At 50.4% G+C, this 23,056-nt stretch overlaps 2 protein-coding genes across 2 annotated transcripts in view; one reads left to right on the forward strand and one right to left on the reverse strand.

Annotated features, from left to right (window-relative positions):
• Positions 1–579: 579 nt before the first annotated feature.
• UBIAD1 (UbiA prenyltransferase domain containing 1) lies at positions 580–8,367 on the reverse strand. The gene is made up of 2 exons (XM_020973959.2): positions 7,292–8,367; positions 580–2,911 (listed from the first exon to the last, which is right to left on the reverse strand). The coding sequence occupies exons 1-2, from the start codon at positions 7,839–7,841 to the stop codon at positions 2,424–2,426; spliced, it is 1,038 nt and encodes a 345-aa protein (XP_020829618.1). The 5' UTR covers positions 7,842–8,367; the 3' UTR covers positions 580–2,423.
• A 1,934-nt stretch (positions 8,368–10,301) lies between these two features.
• Positions 10,302–23,056, forward strand: part of MTOR (mechanistic target of rapamycin kinase) — a 118,197-nt gene continuing 105,442 nt past the window's right edge. The window contains 9 exon segments of the mRNA XM_020973950.2: positions 10,302–10,397; positions 14,765–14,913; positions 16,053–16,161; positions 16,642–16,871; positions 17,161–17,361; positions 18,281–18,415; positions 19,151–19,426; positions 19,509–19,617; positions 21,576–21,762. Coding sequence (XP_020829609.1) covers positions 14,794–14,913; positions 16,053–16,161; positions 16,642–16,871; positions 17,161–17,361; positions 18,281–18,415; positions 19,151–19,426; positions 19,509–19,617; positions 21,576–21,762 — 1,367 coding nt within the window. The 5' untranslated portion in view covers positions 10,302–10,397; positions 14,765–14,793.

Below are 23,056 nucleotides of genomic sequence, written 5' to 3' on the forward strand. Positions count from 1 at the left end.
TATGAAAGAGTAGTCACGGTGACATATGTCAGCTCCCTGAAGACCAAAACCGTTTGCCTCTGAGTTTCTGGTGCTAATAAGTCTGTCACACAGAAGAGCTTCATCAGGGCCGGCTGGATTGAAATGAATCAGATCCTTGTCTCCCCAGTCCTGACCTGACCAGTCACACAGAAGCTGGACAAGAACCCAGTTCTTTGTGTCTCTGCTCGAAAGGAAAGTAGAGTTCCTAGGTTTCTGAAATCAAGAATTCTGAAGGCATGCTTAAATTGCCTCATATGCTACAGGGCTACACAAAGAGCAGGCTAATGTAATTAGTGTTGCTATGCGTGTGTTCCCTTCCAGCTCTGAATACTTGGATTTTCTAATTCTACATGTGACACAGAACAGCCTTCTAGAGGATGGAGCCAGAATATATTCTCTAGATAGGGATGGCTTAGCTAACCTACAAAAACAATTTTGCTAAGCACATTGAATTAAACATGATTTTGGGCTAACACCTATCTCTCACATGTTCCAGGGACCCCAAGAGACCCAATGGAAAAGGCGGCTGGTAGAAGGCAAAGAGAAGCCAGAGACCAGTGAGGAGTGAATTCTCTTTTTTTTTTTTAATCAAGACTAAGAAAACATCACTGAATCAAGGACAGCCATATAAATACATGGTGAGCTGTGTATAAAACTCAGTACCAAATTTGGCTTCGTCAGAGTGCATATGTATCAAAAATGTATTAAAATCGGCACTAAACTCTAGCACGCAGGCTGATGAGACTGAGGGGGCAGGGGCCAGGCAGTGGTGGCTAACCTGGATCAACTAAAGGCTCAGACCTCAAGGGGTGAGTTCTAAAAGGGGCCGCTCCACATAAGGACAAAAGGAGCACCTATAGCTCCACAACCTGGGCATTTCTTTAAAAAGTCTTGGGGAAAGAGTGCCAAGGAAGATGTCGCCTTTTCTCTTTGCTGCTGGTTTCTGTCCTGGCACCACAACCCTTCCCGGTCTCCACACTCCTCCTTAAGACGTGACCGACTCTGGCCCGGCAGTCAAGTTTTGTGATCTGTGCAGCGACCCTGGCCCACCAGCTGGGGTTTACACCACTGCCATGGACATGAAAGCCTTACAGCTGCTGTCAGGATGGGAGATACATGTGTTTTGGGTTGATCAGATGATGCCATCATGCCCTAGCACAGAATGCAGATGAATCTAGCACCCTATGGGATCTCAGTCCTGGACCTTAATCATTTAAGTGAGCAAAGGCAGTCTCAGAAGCACCACCTGTCCTTGGGAAAATGGAAGCCAAGCACAAAACCCATCTCATTTTTAATGTGTCCTCAGCAAGGTCCTCCCCAGGCTTCATCTCGAGCATCCTATGGTGAAGATGTGTCAAAATTGCATCTGCTTCAAAGAGACAAAGTAAATTAGCTGTACTTGGCCTACTCTGGGTCAGAAATGGCCCTCTGGCCTGACCTGGGAACGATAAGGATTTATGCGCCTAGTCTGCTTACCAGTGAACAAAGTATCATCTCTACAACAGTTCTTAAGCTCTGACCGGGAAATCTAGTTAGTACATGCTAATTTCTTTTCCTCCAGGTGAAAACTGGACAAGGGTATTCAAAAGAAACATTCAAGGGGAGGGACTGAGCATTGGTGAAGGGAAAACAGCATCTTGAATCCCCTCAAACAGCCTACCAAGCTGTCATTGCTCCTAAAGTTTGCAGGCCAATGGTAACTGAAACTCCTAATCCTGTCTGTCTTTTTAGGCATTCCTACAAAGGAAACAGCCACTCTTCCCTTCTCTACACAAACCAGCAGAGTGTCCTTCTGGGGCCTGTTTTTTCTCCTCATCCCCAGCTAAGTCCTTTGCTAAAGGGTGACCTGACATTTTTAGTCAATTGTGGCAACTGACAAGAGAGTGAATGCATCCAGGGGCCAAGACTGCTGAGTACACTGGGCTGTTAATGAGGGACTTTCTCAGCACTTTTCTGTACCAGAGTCCGAGTGATGAGAGACAGACATTGCCCATGTTAACTGAGCCTGCTACTTACTAATCATGTAAGGCCAAGAGCAGTATGAAAATAGAGCTTAAACGAGGATCCGAAGAAGTACCCAGCAATTATGGTCCTAACTGAAGGGGGATGATGAGGTGAGAGGCTAAGCCACACAGAAAGCCCTCTGAGTACTCAAAGAGGAAGGGACAGCTCCATTTCAGAGTGACCTGATACTGCCCCCTAGTGGAAACTGGGAACATCACGCACCTGGCTCATTCAAATAAAATTCCTTTTAAGGACTGTGAAAAAAACACGGCTAGCGTATGAGGAGTCTGTTGCCCCCAAAGGGTGGAAGGTCTGTTCTCAGATACTCCGGTTTCAACGCTGAGCCAGAGAGTCCCATTCCATTGAGAGGGGCAGGCAGCAGAGAACCCCTGGTCCCTTCAGAGCCTGGGTAGAGACCCTGCTGGTGCCAGGATGATGCCAAAGACGTAGAAGAGCCCCAGCAGGAGGTTGAGCTTGGCAGTCCTCTGGGGCAATTTGTTGAAGGTCTGACTCCTGAACTGTCTCTCAAGCGAAAAGGCCATGGGAATAGTGAGCAGGGGTAGCGCCATGCTGATGGTGTATCTCGTGGCCAAGATGCTGAAGATGAGGTAGGGCAGGAAAAGCAAGGCGGTGTAGAGTATGTAGGAGAAGGTGGGGCCAATAAGAATGGCAAGGGTGACGATGCCGGCCTCTCTGTCAGACTTCATGTCCCTGGTGTTGTTGGAATGGAGGATGGCCTCAGTGCTGAGGGCCAAGGGGATGGCGTAGACCAGCGGGAAGATGGCCAGGGAGCCCACCTGCACGGCATAGGCGAACATGACGGCCAGTGGACCAAAGGTGATGAGGATGATCAGGTCGCCCAAAGCCACATATTTGAATCCAATTCCTATGGCCAGAAAACACAAAGAGTTGACATGAAATCAAAGACTGCTAACTAAGGAGACTTTTTTTTTTTCAAACCAGAACAGTTTACCTCAATCATACTGTCTTTTGTAAGGAAAAGGCAAAAGGAAAGGCAACTTGAAACAGCACAGCAAGCCCATCAATCCTTAAACAGTGTCGAGGGCAAAAACTGATTTGTTCTCAGACACAGCAAAGGGGTAGAAGGATTACTAATTAATCTGTTTCTAAGCATGCCCCCTGTAGATACACCAACGACTCTCTTAATATTACCTAACGAACATTTATTAAGCACCCACTCTGTTCAGGATACCCTGCTAAATGCTAGATGAGATAGGAAGTTTAAATAAGCTGTTTCCTGACCTCAAAGGCCATACAATCTGCAGGAGGGCAAGACACTGACACAGTGGGTACTAGCCTCTGCCAGCTTCGGCTGCCTCATCTGGGCCAACGGGGGCTGAACTGCGCAGAGTGCCGGGCCTGGAGGTAGGACCTGATGAGTTCAAATCCTACCTCAGACCTTTGCTAACTGTGATACATTGCAAGTGGCTTTATCTCCGTCTGCCTCAATTTCCTCAACTGTAAAATGGAAATAACAGCATCTACCTTCCTGGGCTGTAGTGAGGATTAAACAATATTTCTACTGTGCTTATCACAGCGCTTGGCACATAATAAGCTCCACAGATATGTTAGCTATCATTCACCATCATCACCTGTAAAACAAGGAGGTTGGAGTAGATGACCTGTGAGGTCCCTTCCAACCAGGACTGTGATCCTAATGCTACATGATGAAAGCGTCAGAATTTATAAAATGAAGTGCCAAATGAGGCTGGGGGACGAGGACCAAATCCTCCTTTTTATTTCCCTGAGAATCTGTTCCTTCCCACTGAGAGCCCTCCCTTTTTTTTTAAAATTTATTTTGATTTATCAACAATCACTTCCATAAGCTTTGGAGTTGAAAATTTTTCTCCCTCTCCCTCCCCGCCACCCTCCCCAAGACGGGGCGCAATCTGATATAGGCTATACATATACATTGCTATTAAACATATTTTCACATTAATTCTGTTGTAAGTAAGAATTAGAACCAATAGAAGGAACCACCAGAAAGAGGAAACAAAACTCAACAGAAGAAAAAAAAATAGCAAAGTCTGCTTTGATCTGCATTCCAACTCCACAGTTCTTTCTCTGGCTGTGGATGGCATTTTCCATCACGGGAGCTCTCCCTTGCTAAGCACCCGCTGTGTACACAGCTCAGCAGGAATCACCCCAGTGTGTGAGTCTCTGCTCCGCCATCACTTCTGTCTGCACCAGGATCAAGAGGGAGTTTTCAGCTCTGGGTCTGTCCATGGCCTTCAGCACCTCCTAAATGAACCTAACCCCACCCCAAATGGACATGTGACTAATCAAGAGACCCCTGGGCCCCACTGAAACAAGCAAAAAGGCACAGAACGAGCAGAACGTCTCTGAATCAGCTGAGGTTCCAAGGCCACTGCCCTGGAGAAGGGAAGCTGGAATCACACACAAGCCACATTCACTGCCAGGGTTTCAGGGTTGGCTCTTTCCTCCATGGGCATTCTCTCGCTTGTAGATTCCCTGAGGATGGGAGGCAATCACACTTCCTCACCCTACATCAGCCAGCTTTCAAGAGCAGCCCCTGGGTTCTCCTTCATAATCCAGTATGACTCAAGATATCCATCACCTTGCATCTGTGAGTCATTTACGTTACTTCTAACCTCTGAGGCAGACCAGGAGGACCAGTGAGCCACTTTGCTCAGCATCATGGTCAAAGTCACGATGATCTGCTTAAGTACATGCTGAGTGAGCCTGCAGAATCAGAGAAAAAGCCTAACCATTTACATCCACCTTTGCCTTTTGCCCTTCTAGTACTAGATAAGAACAAAACCAGGCTCTTTCATTCTCTCATTCTTGTATGCTCTTAAGTTCAACCTCTGGTCTTGCTACATTATTTTAGTCAGCAACAAGTCAATACAAGTGTTCCTGAAATGCGACATGGTATCATGACAAAAGCTATACTCGGGAAATAGAGCTCAGCCCATGGAAGGGCTTGGCACGATTCCCAGAGATGTCGTTTGTCCTTCATTGTCCAAGAGGACCAATGATATCACAGGGGATGTCTCGACTCGAGCATAAACTCAACTTGAGTGAGGCAGAGCTGCTCAAAGGCTTCTGCCTCACTCTCTCTCTTTCTCTCTTTTTTAAAATTCTTGTTAATTTATTTCTCACTCTCTCTTTCAGAGTCATTGAAGTCCAGTGGCAAGACAAAATTCAGGATGACTGGCAGTGGCCCAGGACGCAGTGGATGACCTTGGCATCTTTGATGTCTGGCCAAGCTCTAAGCGCTCCACAGGGCCTGCTTCAGCCGCCTTCATGGCTGCTGGAACAAACTGTCCTCATCCGCCCATTCCACCAGAGGACGTCTTCACACGCTTGGGGTACACATCCTTCTAACTCACCGCCGGATCTGAGGCCTGTCAGCCACCTTCAGCCTGGTTTAGCTGGTGTACAGGCTGACCACTGAGTCACCCAACTCTCACCTGTGGCTTAAAGAAGCTGTAGCATGCTCAGCAGCCATACCCCAATTTTAAAAAATTCCTGGAGGTAGACACATACCAAACCCTGGCTATGGCAAGTCTCACAAATTCTTGCCATCTATCTGCCTTACTCTTTCCTGAAGAGGGCAAAACTTCAATGCTGACTGGCAAACCCTGCCCCTAACTCCTCATCCTGCTTCCTTGGCTCTAAAACAGTTATCTGCATCCTATCTCCCCCAGGACAGAGAATCTGAGGGTTGCAAGGACCCTCAGGGTTCTGGGATCTAGTACAATGGAGACCTGAACAAGAATCCAGTGGCAACTCAGCATTGGTCTACAGACCTCCCACTCCTCCCCCCTTCTGCGGTTTTGTTTCTGTTTTTATCAGCTTCCACCCACTGCCTGTGGTTTAGCTGGGCAGACCTAAACAAAGTTAAGTCTAAGCTCTCTTCAGAAGACTTGAAGACTGTCATCCTGTCCCCTTCTTAAGCCTTTTCTCCTGTAGGCTAAAACAGCCCCAGTTCCTGCTCTGCAGACTGGTGTGGAGACCAGACAGTGCCCCATCTTGACCACTCTCATATGGAAACTCTCCAGTCCCTTACCTCTCTACCCCACCCAAACAGCTGCTCTATTTCATCTCTCCCACCTCCAAACATCTCTAGAAGCCCTCTCCTCCACTCACAAGGACACCCCCTAGTTCAGGACCTCATCACCTGGACTACTGTAACAGTCTCGTAAGGGATCCCTCTGCTGCCAGAGTCTATCTGGTCCATTCTCCAGAGCTGCCAAAATCATCTTCCTAAGACACAGAAAGGTCTGCTCCCCTAAGGCCTTAGTAACTGCCTAGGATTTAATGTCCCCTATGTATAAACTGAAGTCAGCCTACCTTTCCAGAGCGATTCGCCTTGCTGCCCCACCTCCCCAACACACACCCTCCATTCCAACCAAAGTGACCCCCCCCCAGCCTACTCTTCAAACTCCACAGTCCCTCTCCTTGCTTTGGGGTATCTGCAGAAGCTTCTGGAGAGAAACCTTTTTTTTTTGTCTCTCTATCCCCAGAGCCTGACACTTAAGAAATATTTGTCAAACTGAATTGAAAATCAAAGCCTGCTCTCCTCTTTAAAACAACAACCCCTAGAAATTATGGCCAAAGGGAGAACATCTTCTAGTGCCAGAGCCACATTCCTAAAGTGGTGGTTTGATGACTTTCTAAATTGTGACCTCAAGATTATGAAACAGCATTAAGGGCCCTGGTGAGCAAGAGAAGCCCCTTTAAGGGATGTCCACCCAAGAGAAAAGAAAATGGTCCTGGGGTCTGGAAGGTGGCACCTTCCCTTTCAAATCACTAACTGCTGTCAGCCTTAGGGGTGCTCCCACCCAAGCTCCTCACTTTACACAAGAGGAACCTCAGGATCAGGAAAAAGAAATGACTAATCCAAGGTCCCCTTGCACATAGGGAGTGGTGCCAAGGCCAGCCCAGGGATGAGCAGTGACTGCTCTGAGGTACCAAGCCCTCCCTGGACAGCAGAGATAGGCCCAGTCCCTCAATGCCCCCTTGGGAAGTAGAGGCAGGTTATATCCCCTGGGATTTCTAGGGAGAAGAGTAGGGCCGGGCCCAGCCCCGAACATCCTGGGTAGCGTGGCCATACCAGACCCCCCAGGGAGTACGACCAGGTCTGGCCTCCCAGACCCCCTCAGGAGCACGGCCAGGCCCCCATCACCGTGGAATCACAGCCAAGCCCGTCCCTAGGCACCCTGGGTAGCATGGCCAGCCCTAGACCCCCTGTGGAGCACCTAGCCAGGCCGGGTCTCACCTCCGGTGTACAGGAAGGAGCCGGAGAGTCCCCCGAAGAAGATGAGCGCCAGGTGCTCGAGCTTGAGCGCCGACAGGCAGTAGAGGCAGGCGGCACACACGCAGCCCAGCGTGTAGAGGAAGACCCCGAAGCGCACCACGTCCTGCGGCTCCAGAATGCGGTCCACGAGCGTGCGGTCGTCGCTCTTCTTGTGGTCGATGCCTTTGGAGAAGTCGTAGTAGGTGTTGACCAGGTTGCCGGCGCCGTGCACCGCCAGCACGGCCACGGCGCTGCCCAGCAGCAGGCCGGGCTGCAGCGCGCCCTGGGAGCGGTAGGCCAGCGCGCTGCCCAGCGCCACTGGGCTCAGCGACGCGCTGAAGCTCCACGGCCGCAGCGCCAGCACGTACGAGGCACACTTCTGGCGCCACGACCGCCGCGGCCCCGGCCCCGGCGCAGTCCCGCACGGGCAGCCGTTCCCGGTCTTCTCCTCTCCGCCGGCGCCCGCCCCGGCCGGGGGCCCCTCGCTCGTCTGGATGTCGATCCTCTCCCCGGAGCTCTGGGCCGCAGCCATGGAGGTGGCGAGCGTGGGCTCGGGGGCGGGGCTGAGACGGGAGGAGGGGGCGGGGCTAACCGAGCACGTGGAGGGGCCGGGGAGAGCACGAGAAGGGGGCGGGACTAGCGGCTGTAGGGGAGCTTGCAGGGGGATAGGGGACAAGGGGGGGCGGGGCCAGAGAGGAAGAGGAGCACCGAGGCAGCGCAGCTGCCACAGCAGAGCCGGGGATCGGGGAGGGATGCGGACCCAGAGAAGGGTACGCGGGGCTGGAGCGGAGCCCGCTGCTCCCGGGAAGGGAGGCGGGGGCTTCTGGAGGGGCTCCCCCGCTAGGGAGAGAAGGCTGAAACGTCACTAGGCGGAGGAAGGGAGCGCCCGGGAAAGGAGAATTCGGGAGGCTGGCAGCTGTCCCGCTGGAGGCCTGACCTCCTCTGACCTCACGGCCGTCCGGTCTTTCAGTCACCCAGGCTGTGTCAGAGGCAAGGCCAGCGCCGGCCCCTATCTTTCAGCCCGTCCCAGGGGCCACCATGTTGTGCTCTGGCCTTTGTCGGCCGTGCGGAAACCGGCTCCCTCAGCACTTAGGGTCCGGGAAAGAAGGGCCCGCCCCTTCCCTCAACCCTGGAAGAGCTCTCCCTCCCTCCTTCCTAGGACCATTCATTGAGTTCCCGTCAATGTTACAAAAAGGAAAGGCCACGATAGAGTGGAAAGAACGCGGGACTGGGTTCCAGCTCTGCTTCTGAGGCTTAACCTATGTGACCTTGGTAACCCCGGACTTGTCACGGTGTTTTTCTATGCTTCATTCATTCTCGTCAGTTTTTAATTTTTGTACCTCCGGCGCTTAGCACAGGCGCTAAATAAATGTTGTTTTTTAATTAAATGAAAAGTCTTTCTGAGAGAGGAAGTCACTTGCCCAGGATCACAGGGATGGATTCCATTCCTCTTTCCGTTGCCTCCCTGAACCCCAGGAAGAAAGACGAGGGGTCTCAGAGTTGGAAAAGATTCAGAGGTATAGAGCTCTATTCTGTGGCCCCTGTCACCAGCTGAGTCAATGCTTTTCTGGGTGACTGGAGATGAGATACAATTCTAACCCTGACTCATGAATAGCTTCTTTTCCCCACCCAGTCTTGGTTCTTTTCTTCCCCTTTTTTGTTTTCATTCAAAATAAGAGGCTTGATGGGGTATCAAAGAACTCCCACCTTAATATTCTTTGAGAGAATGTGATCTAAAAATCTCTTAATTATTCTGTGCCAGGCACTGTGCTAAATTTGAGTGTTACAAATGGAAGAGGAGCTGGGTCGGAGAAATCAACAAGAGGAAAACAAACTTCATTATATCCAGAAAATTGGTGACCCCGTGACCTTAGAAGTAGGAGAGGAGCAAGAGTTGTGGTGAGTGGGGCATGGTTGCATTGGTGGGCTATCTGCACCACTAGGGGAAATGTCCACATTAAGATCACAGAAGGCAAAGGAAGACAGAGTGATATGCAGATCGTGTAAGGAAGGAATCCAAAGTAAGGGAAAGATCAGCAAAGTAAATGGGGCTCCATCATGTAGGAGGTGAGGCCACAGCTGTGCCTTTTGAAAAATGAGTAATACTTGGGAACAATGTAATAACTCATTTCTATACTGAGTTCACAACCTTGGTGCAAGTATTTTTTATGCTCATTCGCAGATGCAGAGGCTGAGAGGCTAAGGGTTTTGTCCCGGGAGTCCTACAAGTACTGAGTGTCACAGTCTGGATTCAAACCCAAGTCCAGCTCACACACACCCATACCCCCACACAGTTTCCACTACTCCACGCTGCCACTCTAGGCAGAGAGCCAAGAGGGAGCATGAATGGGGAATGTGTAAGGCACGTCGCCAGACTTGGAGCAGGGTTTGTGCTGGAAAGCAGCACAGCTGAGCCCTTGCGCTGGAGTGCGTGACCTCGGGGTCCTTGTTCCCTGCTGGGGTTAGTTAGGAAAACACCTGGGTCCCCAGGGGTCATTTTACATCTAAAGCCCCTGAATGCGACACGAGGGATGCCGGTAGAGGGGGCGGGCAGAGAATCTGTAGATGCGGCTCAAGTTCATGTGCGGGTCCACGCTGGGCACTAACACGCGTGGAGGGCGGGGCTCTGACCTGGCTCTCCAGCTACCCCAGCGAAGGCGGTACCAGGGAGAGTTGCCCAGCTGTCTAGGGGGCTCATTTCAACGCAGCACGCACTGGAAGCCGGGTCGGAAGTAGCAACGGCGGTCAACTTGCTGCCGATTGGCCTGTACCGGTGTTTCTCGGCCCGGCACTGGCCTGTCACTGGATGTGTGGTTTGTCCATTTGAACTGCTCCCGCCTCCTTGGGGGGCCGGGTTCCAGAGCGTCCCTCCTTCCTCTCTGCCATTGGTTGCCATGCCCGCCCATCTGCTCCTCCGATCTGCCGGTTGGTCCTAGCGGTCCGGTGCCCCGCCCTTCCCCACCCGGCTCGGAGGGCAGCCGGGAGGGAAGGCGGGCGGTGTTGGGGGTGGGGGGGGGTTCCGGAGCTGCGGCGGCGCCTTCGGCAGCTGCACCGGCTGAAGGGGAGGCCGCAAGTAACGCAAGTCACGGTGAGTGTGGAGTCCGCCGCTCGCCTTCCTGGGCCGGGCCGGGGCTGAGACCCGGCTCCCCGCGCTTGAAGGAGGCCGCAGCGCCCCCGTGCGCCCTGGGCCCTGCTGACGCCCCCAGGGCCCTTCCCTGCCCCGCCTCCAGCCTCCGCCCGCGGCGCCCTACAGACCCCAGGGTCTCCTGCGGCGCCCTACAGACCCCAGGGTCTTCTGGAAACCGCGACCCACCGTGTGCCCCCGGCCTAGCCAGAGACTCCCCAGAAGCCCCCTGCCTCGTCGGGGTCCCCCAGAGGTGTCCCCCGACCCCCACATGCCAGCCAAAGTTCCCCTGACTCCGCAGTGGCCCCCCCAGAGTTCCCACCACCACCCTCATGCCCCCCAGAAGCCCTCCGTCTCTCACATGTCCCTCTGGAACTCCTTATATGCCACCAGAAGGTTCCCTGTCTTGCCCAGGTGGAACCCTAATAATCCTCTCAGAAGTTCCTCTGATTCACCAGAGACCCCTGGAGGTGCCCCCCAGAACCCTCCCACGCTGTCAGAGGCTCCCCTGCCTCATCACGGACCCCACCAAAGTTCCTCTCAAGCTTCCCTGCCTAACCTGAGCTCTGCAGAGATCCCCATCTCATTCCTCGGGGAACCTCCCTCTTCAACAGAGACCCTCAAAGGTCCCCCTCAACAGCTCACCCACTTCATCAGAGACACCCCCAGAACTCCTCCAGACCTGTTACCAGAAAATCCCCCAACCCCCACCAGTTACCTGTGCCCAGTCACCTCAGAAACCCAGAGGTCTCCCAGTATCATATATCCCTGGAAGCCCACTCACTTTATGCCACCTGTCTCAGAAACGCTTTCAATGCCCCCAGGTCTATCAGCACCCAGAACTTTTCTTTCTTAAACTACTGCTGAGCACTGAGGATACAGATAGAAAAAGACAGTCTCTGCCCTCAAGGAGCTTACACTCTAAGGATGGAAGACTGCACACAAAAGGAAGCTGAAAATGGGGTGGGGATACCCAAAGAAGGGACTCCCCTTCTTTGGAAGAAGTTCAGAGTAGTGCAGCCAAGTAAGAAATGAAGTCCCTGAGCCTAGCCCCTTCCTTAAATGTAGATCTTGGCCCCACCCTCCTATCCTAGAGGCTGAGGGTAGTGATGGAGCTGATGGGATTTTATGGGATGATGAGTTTATTCCAACTGGGAGCTCCTGAGGCAAGGTGGAGAGGTCATTCCTTTTGAGAGAAGTTCCAGAATAATGCAGCCAGGTGGGGAATGAGGAGACTCAAGTCAATCCACCTGCCCCTAGAAGATTTCTAGAAACCTTTCTAGACCCATCACACATAACCAGCCCTATCTTGTACCGCTCCCCCGCAACACACACACACACACACACACACACACACACACACACACACACACACACACACACACTCTCTCTCTCTCTCTCTCTCTCTCTCTCTCTCTCTCTCTCTCTCTCTCTCTCTCTCTCTCTCTCTCTCTCTCCCTCTCCCTCTCCTCTCCTCCCTCCCTCCCTCCCTCTTCTGTAGACTGCCCCAGGTATTCTTCTTATCCATCCCCAGCCCTTCCTGGCTGTCAGATGACAAATTTGAACTAGATAAGCTCAGAGGTCCCTTCTAGCTCCAATAAGGCCCAGGCCCCTTTCCTGGTGAAGGTTCAGCTGGAGAAAAGGAGACTTGGGGATTCTGTTCTTCAGGTGTTTGAAGGGCTGTGGTTGTGCTTGGCCCCTAAGGGCAAAACCAGAAGTGAGTAGAAGGTACAGGAGGATGAATTTCCACTAAATGTATGGGAAAACTTGCTCCTGGGCCCAGGTCCTAGGAAGAACTTCTCTCCCTGGAGATCTTCAGGGTAAGCTGGATGACTCATTTTCGAGGACTGAGGTCAGTAGTCTGGTAAAGATTGGATTAGTAACTTCTGGGCTCCAGCCCTGAGAGTCTGTAAACATCGTAACTTACATTTCAGTAACACTATAGAAATGACTCTAGATGTACCCATCTACTACAGAATACTCTAAAAACAGATCTAGGGTAGGTTCTACCTTCTCTAGGGTCTATCTCAATTGAACTATTATACTGGGGAACTGAGGATATTTTGCCTAAAGAAAAATAGACCAGTTGCTGTTTGTCACAGAGCAGAAAGATTGAATGTGTTTTGCATGACTTCAAAGCAGAGAAGCTGGGGCAGTGTGTCAGTTATTAGGAGGTGAGTTATAGCCTTAGTATTGGTAAGAGCTGATCAGAAAGCTGGCTGACCAGGATTATCCTCATTTTACAGATTTAAAAAAATGGTGTTTCTGGAGGTAAGGGACTTGTTCATGGCCACCCAGCTGTTTTAGCAGGCAAAGAGCTGAGACGGTTCAGATCCTTCTCATTTCAAGTTGTGTTCTTTACCACACCCTGTAAAGTAGTGAGTTCCCTGTCCCCTGGGAGTATGTAAGCAGAGGCTGGGTAACCAAATGTCAGGGGTGTTGTACTTGGAATTTGTGCTTCTCAGAATTAAAATTGGAAGGCGCCACCGAGTCCAAAACCCATGCTTGACCAGAAGTCCCCTCTGCAGCAGATCTGATCAATAAGCATGTTTAGACAGATGGTTGCCTAGCTGGGCTTGAAGACTATGTTAATTCTCCCCCTCTCCCCGCATTCTGCATGGCCTAGCTCCCCCCTGCCTTTTCAAACTTTATTTCATGTTACTCATATCCAGCCAAACTAGCTTCCTACCTTGTCCCCAGGCTCATCATTGTTTTCTTTCACAAGCACTGTTACTGGCTGTCCCGAACTTAGAGTCCACCTCCACACCTGCCACAGGACTCCCTAGCTCAGGTGTCTTTCCCAAATACCCTAGTTATTAGTGTCCCTTCCCTCCCCAATTATCTCATATTTACTTACCTGGGTACATATTATATCCACACCCCCAACAGAGTATAAGCTCCTTGACGACAGGAATTGTTTCATTTTTGCCTTAATCTCCCAAGTGCCCAGTGTAGTGCCTTACATATAGTAGGTGCTTAACAAGTGTCTGTTTAAATTGAATTGATAACCTCTAACTAGAGGGAGCCTACTCCCAAGGCAGTGGCTTAAGTAAAGGCTGGGAGACCTCTGAGGGCCTTTGAGCTTTTGAGAGTCTGCTTTGATAAAATTGTATTTGTGTAGGGCTTTACAGATAGAATTCTGGCTCCACTCTTCACTGAGACCCTTCTCCAGCTCCACCTCCGTCTACCCTAGCTACTTCAGAAAGCCCACAGCGAGCTCACCTACCTCCCCGCCCGGCCCCCTTCTCCTCTGGGCCATGATGTAGCACACAGTGCCACACTCCCCCAGAAAATAGCCTAACGAAGACTTCTGTCTTGTGAATGGGTCACAGGACTATAGATCAGGATTACCTGTTCATTTTATAGGTGAAGAAACTGAGGCACAGAGAGGAGGTTAAATGACTTGCCCAGGGTCACACAGCTAGTCGGTCTCTCAGGTGGGATGAAAACCCAAGTATTCCTGGTCTACACCACACCGTGCTGCATGTTCCTATCCACTTATGGACGTGCCATGTCATTTGGGAGAGAGGAAGCCTAAGGGCTTTGCTCTTGGGAATGTGCTCAGAATAGAGCACTGCAGCTTCCCCACTAGTCCCAGGCATCGGAGCCATGGTATTTTGCAGTTCACATTGCAGTTTTTAATTTGTCATGGCTACCTTTGTTTTCTCTGCAGAAAAACAATATTGAGCTTGACTCGGCAGCTTTAGTCTGAAACTAAGACGTGCTCAAACTCTTAATATCAGTTGTTTGGAAGTTGGACATCTCTCACACATTGGGGTACCTGCTGGTCAAACCCTTGCACCTCAGAAAGTCAGAAATAGCCATTTGGACCACTCCATGGCTTCAGGATATATTCTGTACAGAGCTAGGAGAGTTGTCTGGGCCTTTATTCTTCAGGGTCCTCAGGGCAGTCTCACACACTACCCTTTAGGGATGGATCTTGCTAGAATGTCTTCCCTCAGCTTCCCAGGGTCTGCGCTGGTCAGTGCTGAGGACACAAAGGTTATGATGTCATCACCGAATTTGGCTCCTTGAGGGGAGTGGAGAAGGGAGGGCTGCTGGCAGCTTCAGGCTGGCTGAAGGCCGGGCGGAGTGACAGCCCAGCTGGTGGAAATGTGAAGTTAGGGAGAGGGCGCTGGACCTGGAATCAAGAGGCCCAGCGCTGCCACTCACTGGCTCACTTTGACCTTGGGCAGGTAGCTTGCTTCGCTACCCTGGGCTTCTTTTCTCAACTTATAAAAGGAGGATCTTGAACTAGTGGACTTTCTGAGTTCATCTCCAGCCCTCTTGTTGAATCTGTCATTCATTAAGTGGGGCATCCCTCTCTGCAGGCTCCCTGGGCCCTGGACCCAGCACCACCATGTCGGGCACTGTGACTATCCTACAGCAGTTTGCCAGTGGCCTGAAGAGCCGCAGCGAGGAGACACGGGCCAAGGCTGCCAAGGAGCTGCAGCATTATGTCACCCTGGAGCTCCGAGAGGTCAGTGCAGCGTCGGCATGGACGGGGGAGGTGTGGTGGCGTGGCACTCAAGCCGGTGGGCCAACGGGGTAAGGAACCTGGCAGTGGGGCGGGAGACTCTCCACGCCAACATGCAAGTTTGCGTGTGTTTCTGAGGTCCTGCTGGATATGTGTGCCTTCCCTGCTGAATATTATCAGTCCTGTCTTCTTGCAGAGTGGCTTTACTGAAATGGGATTTCTATATGGAAACACGGGTTCGGGCAGGAGTGTGACCCTCAGGACCTAGGAGATGGGACTGTGGCACTGTCTTCCCTCATCCTACTTCCCCCCATTCACTCAGGCTTGAAACCTTGGAGTGCTCCTGACCATTCCCTCTCCTTCCCCTCCTCAGAACCCTCCATTGGCCAAATTGTTGTTGAACTACATAGAGCCTGTCTCGAATCCATCCCTTTCATTCCACCGAAGCGTCCTGTAGCAAGATCAGCGACATGCCTCTTCTTACCTGAACCATTCCAGTAGCTCCTGCTGGTCTTCTGGCTTCTAGTCTTTTTCTTCCAGTTTACCCTCCACGTAGCTGCCAAATCAGTATTCCTAACACAGGGCTGCCCCTGTTACTCCTTTGCTCAGAAATCTGTAGTGGCTCCTGGTTGCCTCAAAGACTGACTCCTCAGCGTGTCATTTAAAGGCTGCCTCTGTGAGGCTCCTGCCAAGCTCTCCAGTCTTCTCTTGTGTTGTGCACCTTCATGTACTCTCTGGCCTCCTGTGCCTTGGGGAGCACAGTCTCCCATGCCACAAATGCTCTCCCTCCTCACCTTCACTTCCTAAAATCCCTGCTTCCTTCAAAGCAAAGCTCAGGAGCCATCTCCATGAGGCCTTTGCTGCTTCCTTCTGTTGTTAGGACTCTTTCCCTCTTGAAAATGAGTTTATGTTGCTACATGTATTTTATATCGACTTCCTTGTGGAAGTGCTGTATTCCCCAGTTTGTTGTAAGCTCCTGGAGGGAGGACCTTTTGTTCCTGTCTTTGGGTCCCCAGCACTTAGCACAAAGCCTGGTATGCAGCAGGAGCTTCATAAATGTCTGTGTGAATTACTGATGTCTGGAAGAAGGAGCCTTCCCTTAGAGGACAAAGAAGTTACTCCAAACTCTCCTCGATTTGCAGATGAGTCAGGAGGAGTCCACCCGCTTCTATGATCAGTTGAATCATCACATATTCGAACTGGTGTCCAGCTCAGATGCCAATGAACGGAAAGGGGGCATCCTGGCCATAGGTAAGAGAACCAGCCAGGGAGAGTTTCTGTCTATTTATGATCAATAGCCCTGGGCTAACAGTGGTCAGGAATTAGACCACACTGGTCCTCTCAGAGCAGGGCCATGAGTCACAAACTGCAGCCACATTTCAGTGACTTGTTCAAGGCCCTTGCTAGTGTTCCTTTTCTGTCTTAGCTACTGCTCATTTGCACCTCTACCAGAGAGTGGACCAAATAAATAATTGTATCCAAAGCTAGATAATTTTGCTCCACATGAGAGGCTCTGGTGATAGGTTTGAAATAGGGAAACTTGAAACCTGCTTTTTAAGATTCAAAATTAAGCTTCAGATATCTACTTCTCAAAAAAATTATCTGCTTCTCCTTGCCATTTATTCTACAAAATAATTGAGATCGCTGTATTACAAATAAAGGGATAGTTGGCTTACTTTAGGTATGTTGCATCCCAGCCTCCACTCTTGTCTTCTTTCTTCTCCCTTGCAGCCAGCCTCATAGGAGTAGAAGCCTATGCCACTCGCATTGGCAGGTTTGCCAACTACCTTCGGAACCTCCTGCCCTCCAATGACCCAGTTGTTATGGAGATGGCATCTAAGGCCATCGGCCGCCTGGCCATGGCAGGAGATACGTGCACAGCCGAGTATGTGGAGTTTGAGGTGAAGCGGGCCCTCGAATGGTTGGGTGCTGACCGCAATGAGGGCCGGAGACATGCAGCTGTGAGTACTCTGAAGATGAGTGAAGATGAAGCCAGGCTCAGGGGGTGGAGCAGATAGATGGGTGGGTTCTGTCGAGTGTACACACACACACATACACACACACTCATAGATGTTTAAAAAAGAAATTAATGGAGATGTCAGAGAAAATATCAGAGTATAGAATAACACAGCCCACATCGGTCAGAGCTAACAGAGATCGAGGTCTTGACCCCGTGGGTGATGAAAGAGTCTTACAGTTCTCTGACGGGCCGTCCTCCAGGATGCTAACTTGGATTTTTCCCCTCCCCAGGTTCTTGTCCTTCGTGAGCTGGCCATCAGTGTCCCCACTTTCTTCTTCCAGCAAGTGCAGCCTTTCTTTGATACTATCTTTGTGGCAGTCTGGGACCCCAAACAGGCCATCCGAGAAGGAGCAGTCTCTGCCCTCCGAGCCTGTCTGATCCTCACCACCCAGCGGGAACCCAAGGAGATGCAAAAACCCCAGTGGTACAGGGTGAGCAGGGTTTGGTTCATTCGGTAGAGTACAAGCTTCCTGAGGGTAGTCACTGTTGTGTTTTTGTCTCTGTCACATAGCACTTTTGTTTGTCTCTGGCGGCCATCAAAGGATGCATTTTTAACAGAGCCTCCCTTGTTCCCGCGGGCTGCTGGTAGGGCCCTTCGATGTCCCAAGAGGCAAGATTTGGGGTCCTAGAGGTTGTCTAGTCTGGCCTACCCCCTTTGCTGTACAGAGGCTCAGAGAGAAGAGGCGACTCGCCCATATCACACATAGAATAAGGGGCAGAGCCAGGTTCAGTGCTCTTCCCCCTTTTCTGTGCTGCCTTCTCATTGTGTTTACCCATGCCCCAGAAAGTAGGACAACATTCCATCCCCTGGCTCTCTACCAGGCTTGTTATCAGGAGTCCCAAACCAGAGCTCTGGGTTAAACAGACTAGGTTTACTTGGCAGGCTCCTCACAGATCACTGTTCAGCCCACATCCCCACACCCCCTTCTTCCCTGGGAATCCCAGAACTTGGCTTGTATTTAGGTTTCTACAAAAAAGGGGAAAGACCTTTCGGCTCCCTAGCAACCACTTGGAGTAACAAACCATTGATAGAGAATCGCTGTATCAAATGAAAAACCTGACAAATGAAAAACTTGCATGTGGGCCAGAAAGAATGAGGAGAGCCTTTCTCTTTCCTGTGAGCCCCAGACCTACAGAACTGCCCTGTGGTTGATATCTCCCTTTCACCCCCAGGGGAAAGAACTTGGTGTGTTGATTACTTCCTCCAAGACAGCTTAGTGGAGGCATCAGTTAGCTCTCAAGAAAAAGGGCAAATGCTTCTAGATTGCCTTAGTATTTGCAGCCGTTGGCCAGAGTGTGCGTTATAGCTTGGATGCTGGTCATTGAGGACATCCTCCCATCTCTACCTAGCACACTTATGAAGAAGCTGAGAAGGGGTTTGACGAAACGTTGGCCAAGGAGAAAGGCATGAATCGGGATGACCGGATCCATGGGGCCTTGCTGATTCTCAATGAGCTTGTGAGGATCAGCAGCATGGAGGGAGAGGTGAGTGCCAGAAACAGGGCCCGAGTCACGTGCCCTCCCGAGTCCTTTACCAAGCAGTCTGCTCTATGTGTTTACCAAACAAAATCCAGGGGAATGACTCTATCTCTACAATGCCCACCTGTATTAAGTATCATTGTTCATTTCAAAATTTTCCCAGGAATTAAAAATATAGAAACCAAAGCTTTGTAGGGAGGGTGGACCAAGAATTAAAAGATTGTTAGATCACATCAGGTATTAGCTTAGGGTGTTGGATTTGGACGTGTTGATGAGCAAGTGTTGAACAGTTCTCGGAGAACAGAATGACCATACATTGTCACTCTTTCAAGGTTTCTCCTACATTTTAGTGAAACTTGGGATTCTGAGAAAAAGTCATGACCTGTTCCTCTCCAGATCCCCGGGGAGACCAAAATGAGAACCGATGGTCCCCCCTGTCAGGATTTCATCATGTCACCTACGCTTGAGCTCAGACTAGATCACGTCCTGAGACTGTAGCACCTTCTTATATCTACTTGATGAAGCTGAGAGTCAACCCCTGGGGGGTGGTAGGCCCTAGCTACCCCTCTGTTGTTTCTCTGGTGTTCAGTAGGTGGTGCTCTTCCCTTAAATTGGGCCTGAGAAAAGGCTTCCACCCAATTGAAAGAGATGGGCGCCTCACCATTTTGCCTGTATCGGTTGCAGAGGCCAAAGCTGGGAGCTACTTCTACAAGAAAATGGTTTTTGTCCTCCTTTTTGCAGCGTCTCCGGGAGGAAATGGAAGAAATCACACAGCAGCAGCTAGTCCATGACAAGTACTGCAAAGACCTCATGGGCTTTGGGACGAAGCCTCGCCACATCACCCCCTTCACCAGCTTCCAGGCAGTGCAGCCCCAGCAGTCCAATGCGTTGGTTGGCCTGCTGGGGTACAGTGCCCACCAAGGCATTATGGGATTTGGGACATCTCCCCTCCCGGCCAAATCCACCTTGGTGGAAAGCCGATGTTGTAGAGACCTGATGGAAGAGAAGTTCGATCAGGTGAGCTGGGAGAAGCCATCCTTTGGCTCCCAGCCTCCCTTCCCCTGCTTCTTGTCCTGACCTGTTACCTTTGCTGTCCCAGGTGTGCCAGTGGGTGCTAAAATGTCGAAACAGCAAGAACTCCCTCATCCAGATGACCATCCTCAATTTGTTGCCCCGCCTGGCCGCGTTCCAGCCGTCTGCCTTTACTGGTAAGCGTGAGGCTCACCTCTGCCAAGTACTGGGCTGAGCAGTCACTTTCCCAGCACCCCTGCTGTGCATCCAGGGGCAGTAGGAAGTGACTGCTGTTCTTCAGCTGGGGCCCCAAGAAGAGCAGATGGCCATCCAGCCCCATTCTTCTGTGGACACTCATCCCAGAGACACTGACTAATATCAAGCCCCTGTTGCTAAGACAGGACAGCAGGACAAATATAGCCAGTGAGGTGTTACGCGCAACGTGGGTGAGAATTAGAATGTATCGAAGGAGGACAAGGCAAGCCAGAGAGAAACGATTTCAAGAAAATCACCCATCCTTTTTCGATTTGCCCCCTTCTTCCTGCCTGGCATGCAGCCCTCTTTAATGACCAGACGAGCCCTGTTCAGTCGAGCTCTAAATGAGCTCTGAATAAATGTGTGATGGTGTCCAAGCTTCAGAAAGGGCTAATAGCTCAACTTCGTGTGATCAAAGGCAGGGCTCTGTGGGAGCAGTTACCTTCGTAAGCTCAGGGGATTGCTTAGCAGGACAGAAAGGCCTCAGAAGGCCCCTAGATGTATGCTTTTGATGTGGTCTCTTTCTGTTGTTTTATGAAATAATACATTAAAATATGTAATAGGAATCTGGCCTGACAGGAACTCATGAATTCCTACCATGTAGCTATGGGCCACTTGTCTGAAGCTTTCTAGGTGAAAGCCATGCCTGGGTTCATTCTGAGTTCCCATAAACACAGGCTCCAGGAATCTCAGCTATATTTGTCTGAGTTGTGATCCTGGTGACACTATAGGTGTATAGTTCCTTTTTTTCCTAGGATACCAAATCTAGGAAAGGGAAATGAATGCCCCTCTTGGCTCTCTTTCAAAACCCAGCTGTTGGCTATAATTCCCTCTCTCACCCAAATAATTAAAACTCTAGGATATCAGTGGAAGATCTGGGTTCAGATTCTGCCCCCGGTAGAACTATGTAACCCTGGGCAAGTCATATAACCTTCCTCAGCCTCAGTTCCTTTTCTGTAAAATAAGATGATTAATTGATTTGTTGAACTGAAAATCTTTGATCCTGTGGTTCACTCTCACTTTGTGATAGTATCTCAGCTTCTCATTTTCAGAGTACAAGTCCCCTTTCCCTAGCGCATCTATCTTGAGAGGACTCAGGACCAAGGGCATTTGTATTCTCTTACAATAAAAAATAAATTATGTATTTGGGACATACAGCAACTCGTTCCTCCACCTGTCCCATCAGTGCCCCTCAAAATCCCAGTCATTCTTTCTGTCATTCTTGGGGTCCCTCTGTGTCTGCCATATGTTTCTGGAGTAGAGCCTCTGAGACTCTGTCAAGGGGATCAGAGATAGAAAAGAATCTAGAAATGTCAATATTGAGACAGTGTCAGCAGTTAACACTTTAATTTGAATTGCTGGCATATGGATGTTAGCTTATGCAAATCAGATGGAAAAACATTTGAGGCTTTCCAAATTACAGATCTAATCCCCTTACGTTAAGTATCAGTTACGATGAAGATCTGAGCGACAAAAAGATTTCCAAGCCATTGCCCCATTTATTGGGAGCAATTTTCAATACAAAATAATTTATACAGTCCCTTGGAATTCACTGTTGTGAGATTTGACCTGTATTTCATAAAGATGAAATTCATCTTGATGATTGTGACCCAGATAGCTAAGTGTGATCCTGCAAATTTGCCTCAGAACAAGATAGCTGGTCAATGTTACTCTTAGGAAGTCCTTTTAAGTTGTCTTCTCTTTTAACATGGCTTTGCATCTTTCCAAAAGTGCTTTGTATGTGTGCCTTTAGCATAAGGCAGGTGATTCTCAGCGGGCTCAGGAGCTTCTTGAGTCCCTCCGATGACCTTTCCCTGCTTGTTCCGTGCCCCTCTTGAAAAGTAAACAGGACAGCACCACCCAAGCCCAGACCCAGAGACTCTTTCTCTTCTGTCTTTAGATACTCAGTACCTCCAGGACACCATGAACCATGTTCTTAGCTGTGTCAAGAAGGAGAAGGAACGCACAGCTGCCTTCCAGGCCCTCGGCTTGCTGTCCGTGGCTGTGAGATCTGAGTTCAAGGTCTATTTGCCCCGTGTGCTGGAGATCATCCGAGCAGCCCTCCCCCCCAAGGACTTTGCCCCTAAGTAAGCATCTTGGTTGTCCTCATCCCAGTAACCTCACCTGGTTGAAGGAAGGAGTTTCCTATGACCCTTTCCATATCAATCCAAGCTGTTCTCTGGCATGACTCTCTGGGTGTGACACGTGGCTGATGGTACAAGGAAATACACCCCTCGCCTTGTAGTGGGAAAGGGGCAAGGATTAGCCCTTTCCTAAGTAAGGTCATGTGTATCAGCATTTTGGAAAAGTTAAAAACATGATGTAAATCACATAGTAGTGGGAGGCAGTGATCTATAATCAATAAAATCCGCAAATTATTGAACTTCTCAGGGCCCCAGACAACTCTAAAAGCATGAGTTAATGAGCAAGGGCTAGCCCCTGTATCAGTGAAGAGAATTTGCACGTCAGATGTTCCTCACATATGCACGAATAACAGGTCCAGGCTGAAAAAAAAAGAGAGATGGCAGTTGTCATGAACATGATGGCAGAATGCATAGTGTCCCCCTTGTCTGCTGTCCTGCTCTGGCCACATCTGGAGTCTTGGGCTCCCTTCTGAGCCCTGGAGTGTAGAAAGAGCATCACATAGGAAAAAGACAGTGGTGTGTGCAGGGTGTCAAGGACTTAGAGGCCTTGTCTGTGAGGATCCAAGCCCAGGATGTCTGCCAGCTCGTGGCCTTAGAAGGGGGTACTGTCTTTCTGCGGGATGTGATGGGGTGACTCATAGAACTAGGAGCAGTGGGTGGGAAAGGAACCCCCCTGAGTGTTAGAGGTGTCCAGAGGTGAGACAGGCAGCGTGCACCATGGGGGAGGCGGGGGGGGGGTCCTGCAGAGGCTGGGTGAGCACTTGTCCAGGAGGTTGCTGAGCCTCTTCTATTTCGTTCTATTCTAGGAGCTGGACCAGATGCCTTCGGGCTCTCTTTCCAGCTCTGATTTCCAAGGGCTCTCCCATCTCTGTTCTTTTCCCAGGGTCCCAGAAACCTTTAGCCCATGGCTGCATGGCCGGTGGCTTAGTTTGAGTTGAACAGTGGGTCAAGTTCTAGGGAAGGGAGCTCTGCTCTAGGACCAAGGGTGCTGATATCTCCTTCCCAGCTTTCTCATTTACTTTCTGAATCACCATGGACGAGTCATTAAATGCCCTCAAACTTTACGTACCTCTCTGAGAACTGGGAAATGTAATCCTTGGCACTCTTAAGAAAGGAGAGGCCAGAGAGATTGGGAGGACTCAGGAGTAAATAGAAGGTGGAATTCAGAGTTGGGCTTGTCTTTTCCAAGCAGTGATCCTGAAGCCTGTGGGCAGCACCTAAATATCTTCCAGGTGTC

This window comes from Phascolarctos cinereus, unplaced genomic scaffold (genome assembly GCF_003287225.1).
Source record: "Phascolarctos cinereus isolate Bilbo 61053 unplaced genomic scaffold, phaCin_HiC Scaffold_726;HRSCAF=1367, whole genome shotgun sequence".
Classification (NCBI taxonomy): Eukaryota; Metazoa; Chordata; class Mammalia; order Diprotodontia; family Phascolarctidae; genus Phascolarctos; species Phascolarctos cinereus.

Bases quoted from the DNA above. Each gene is read 5' to 3' on its own strand.
- UBIAD1 (XM_020973959.2), bottom strand. From the start codon at position 7,841: ATGGCTGCGGCCCAGAGCTCCGGGGAGAGGATCGACATCCAGACGAGC. The intron at 2,912-7,291 runs GTGAGACCCGGC...TTCTGGCCATAG, and splicing joins CTCCTTCCTGTACACCGGAG to GAATTGGATTCAAATATGTG.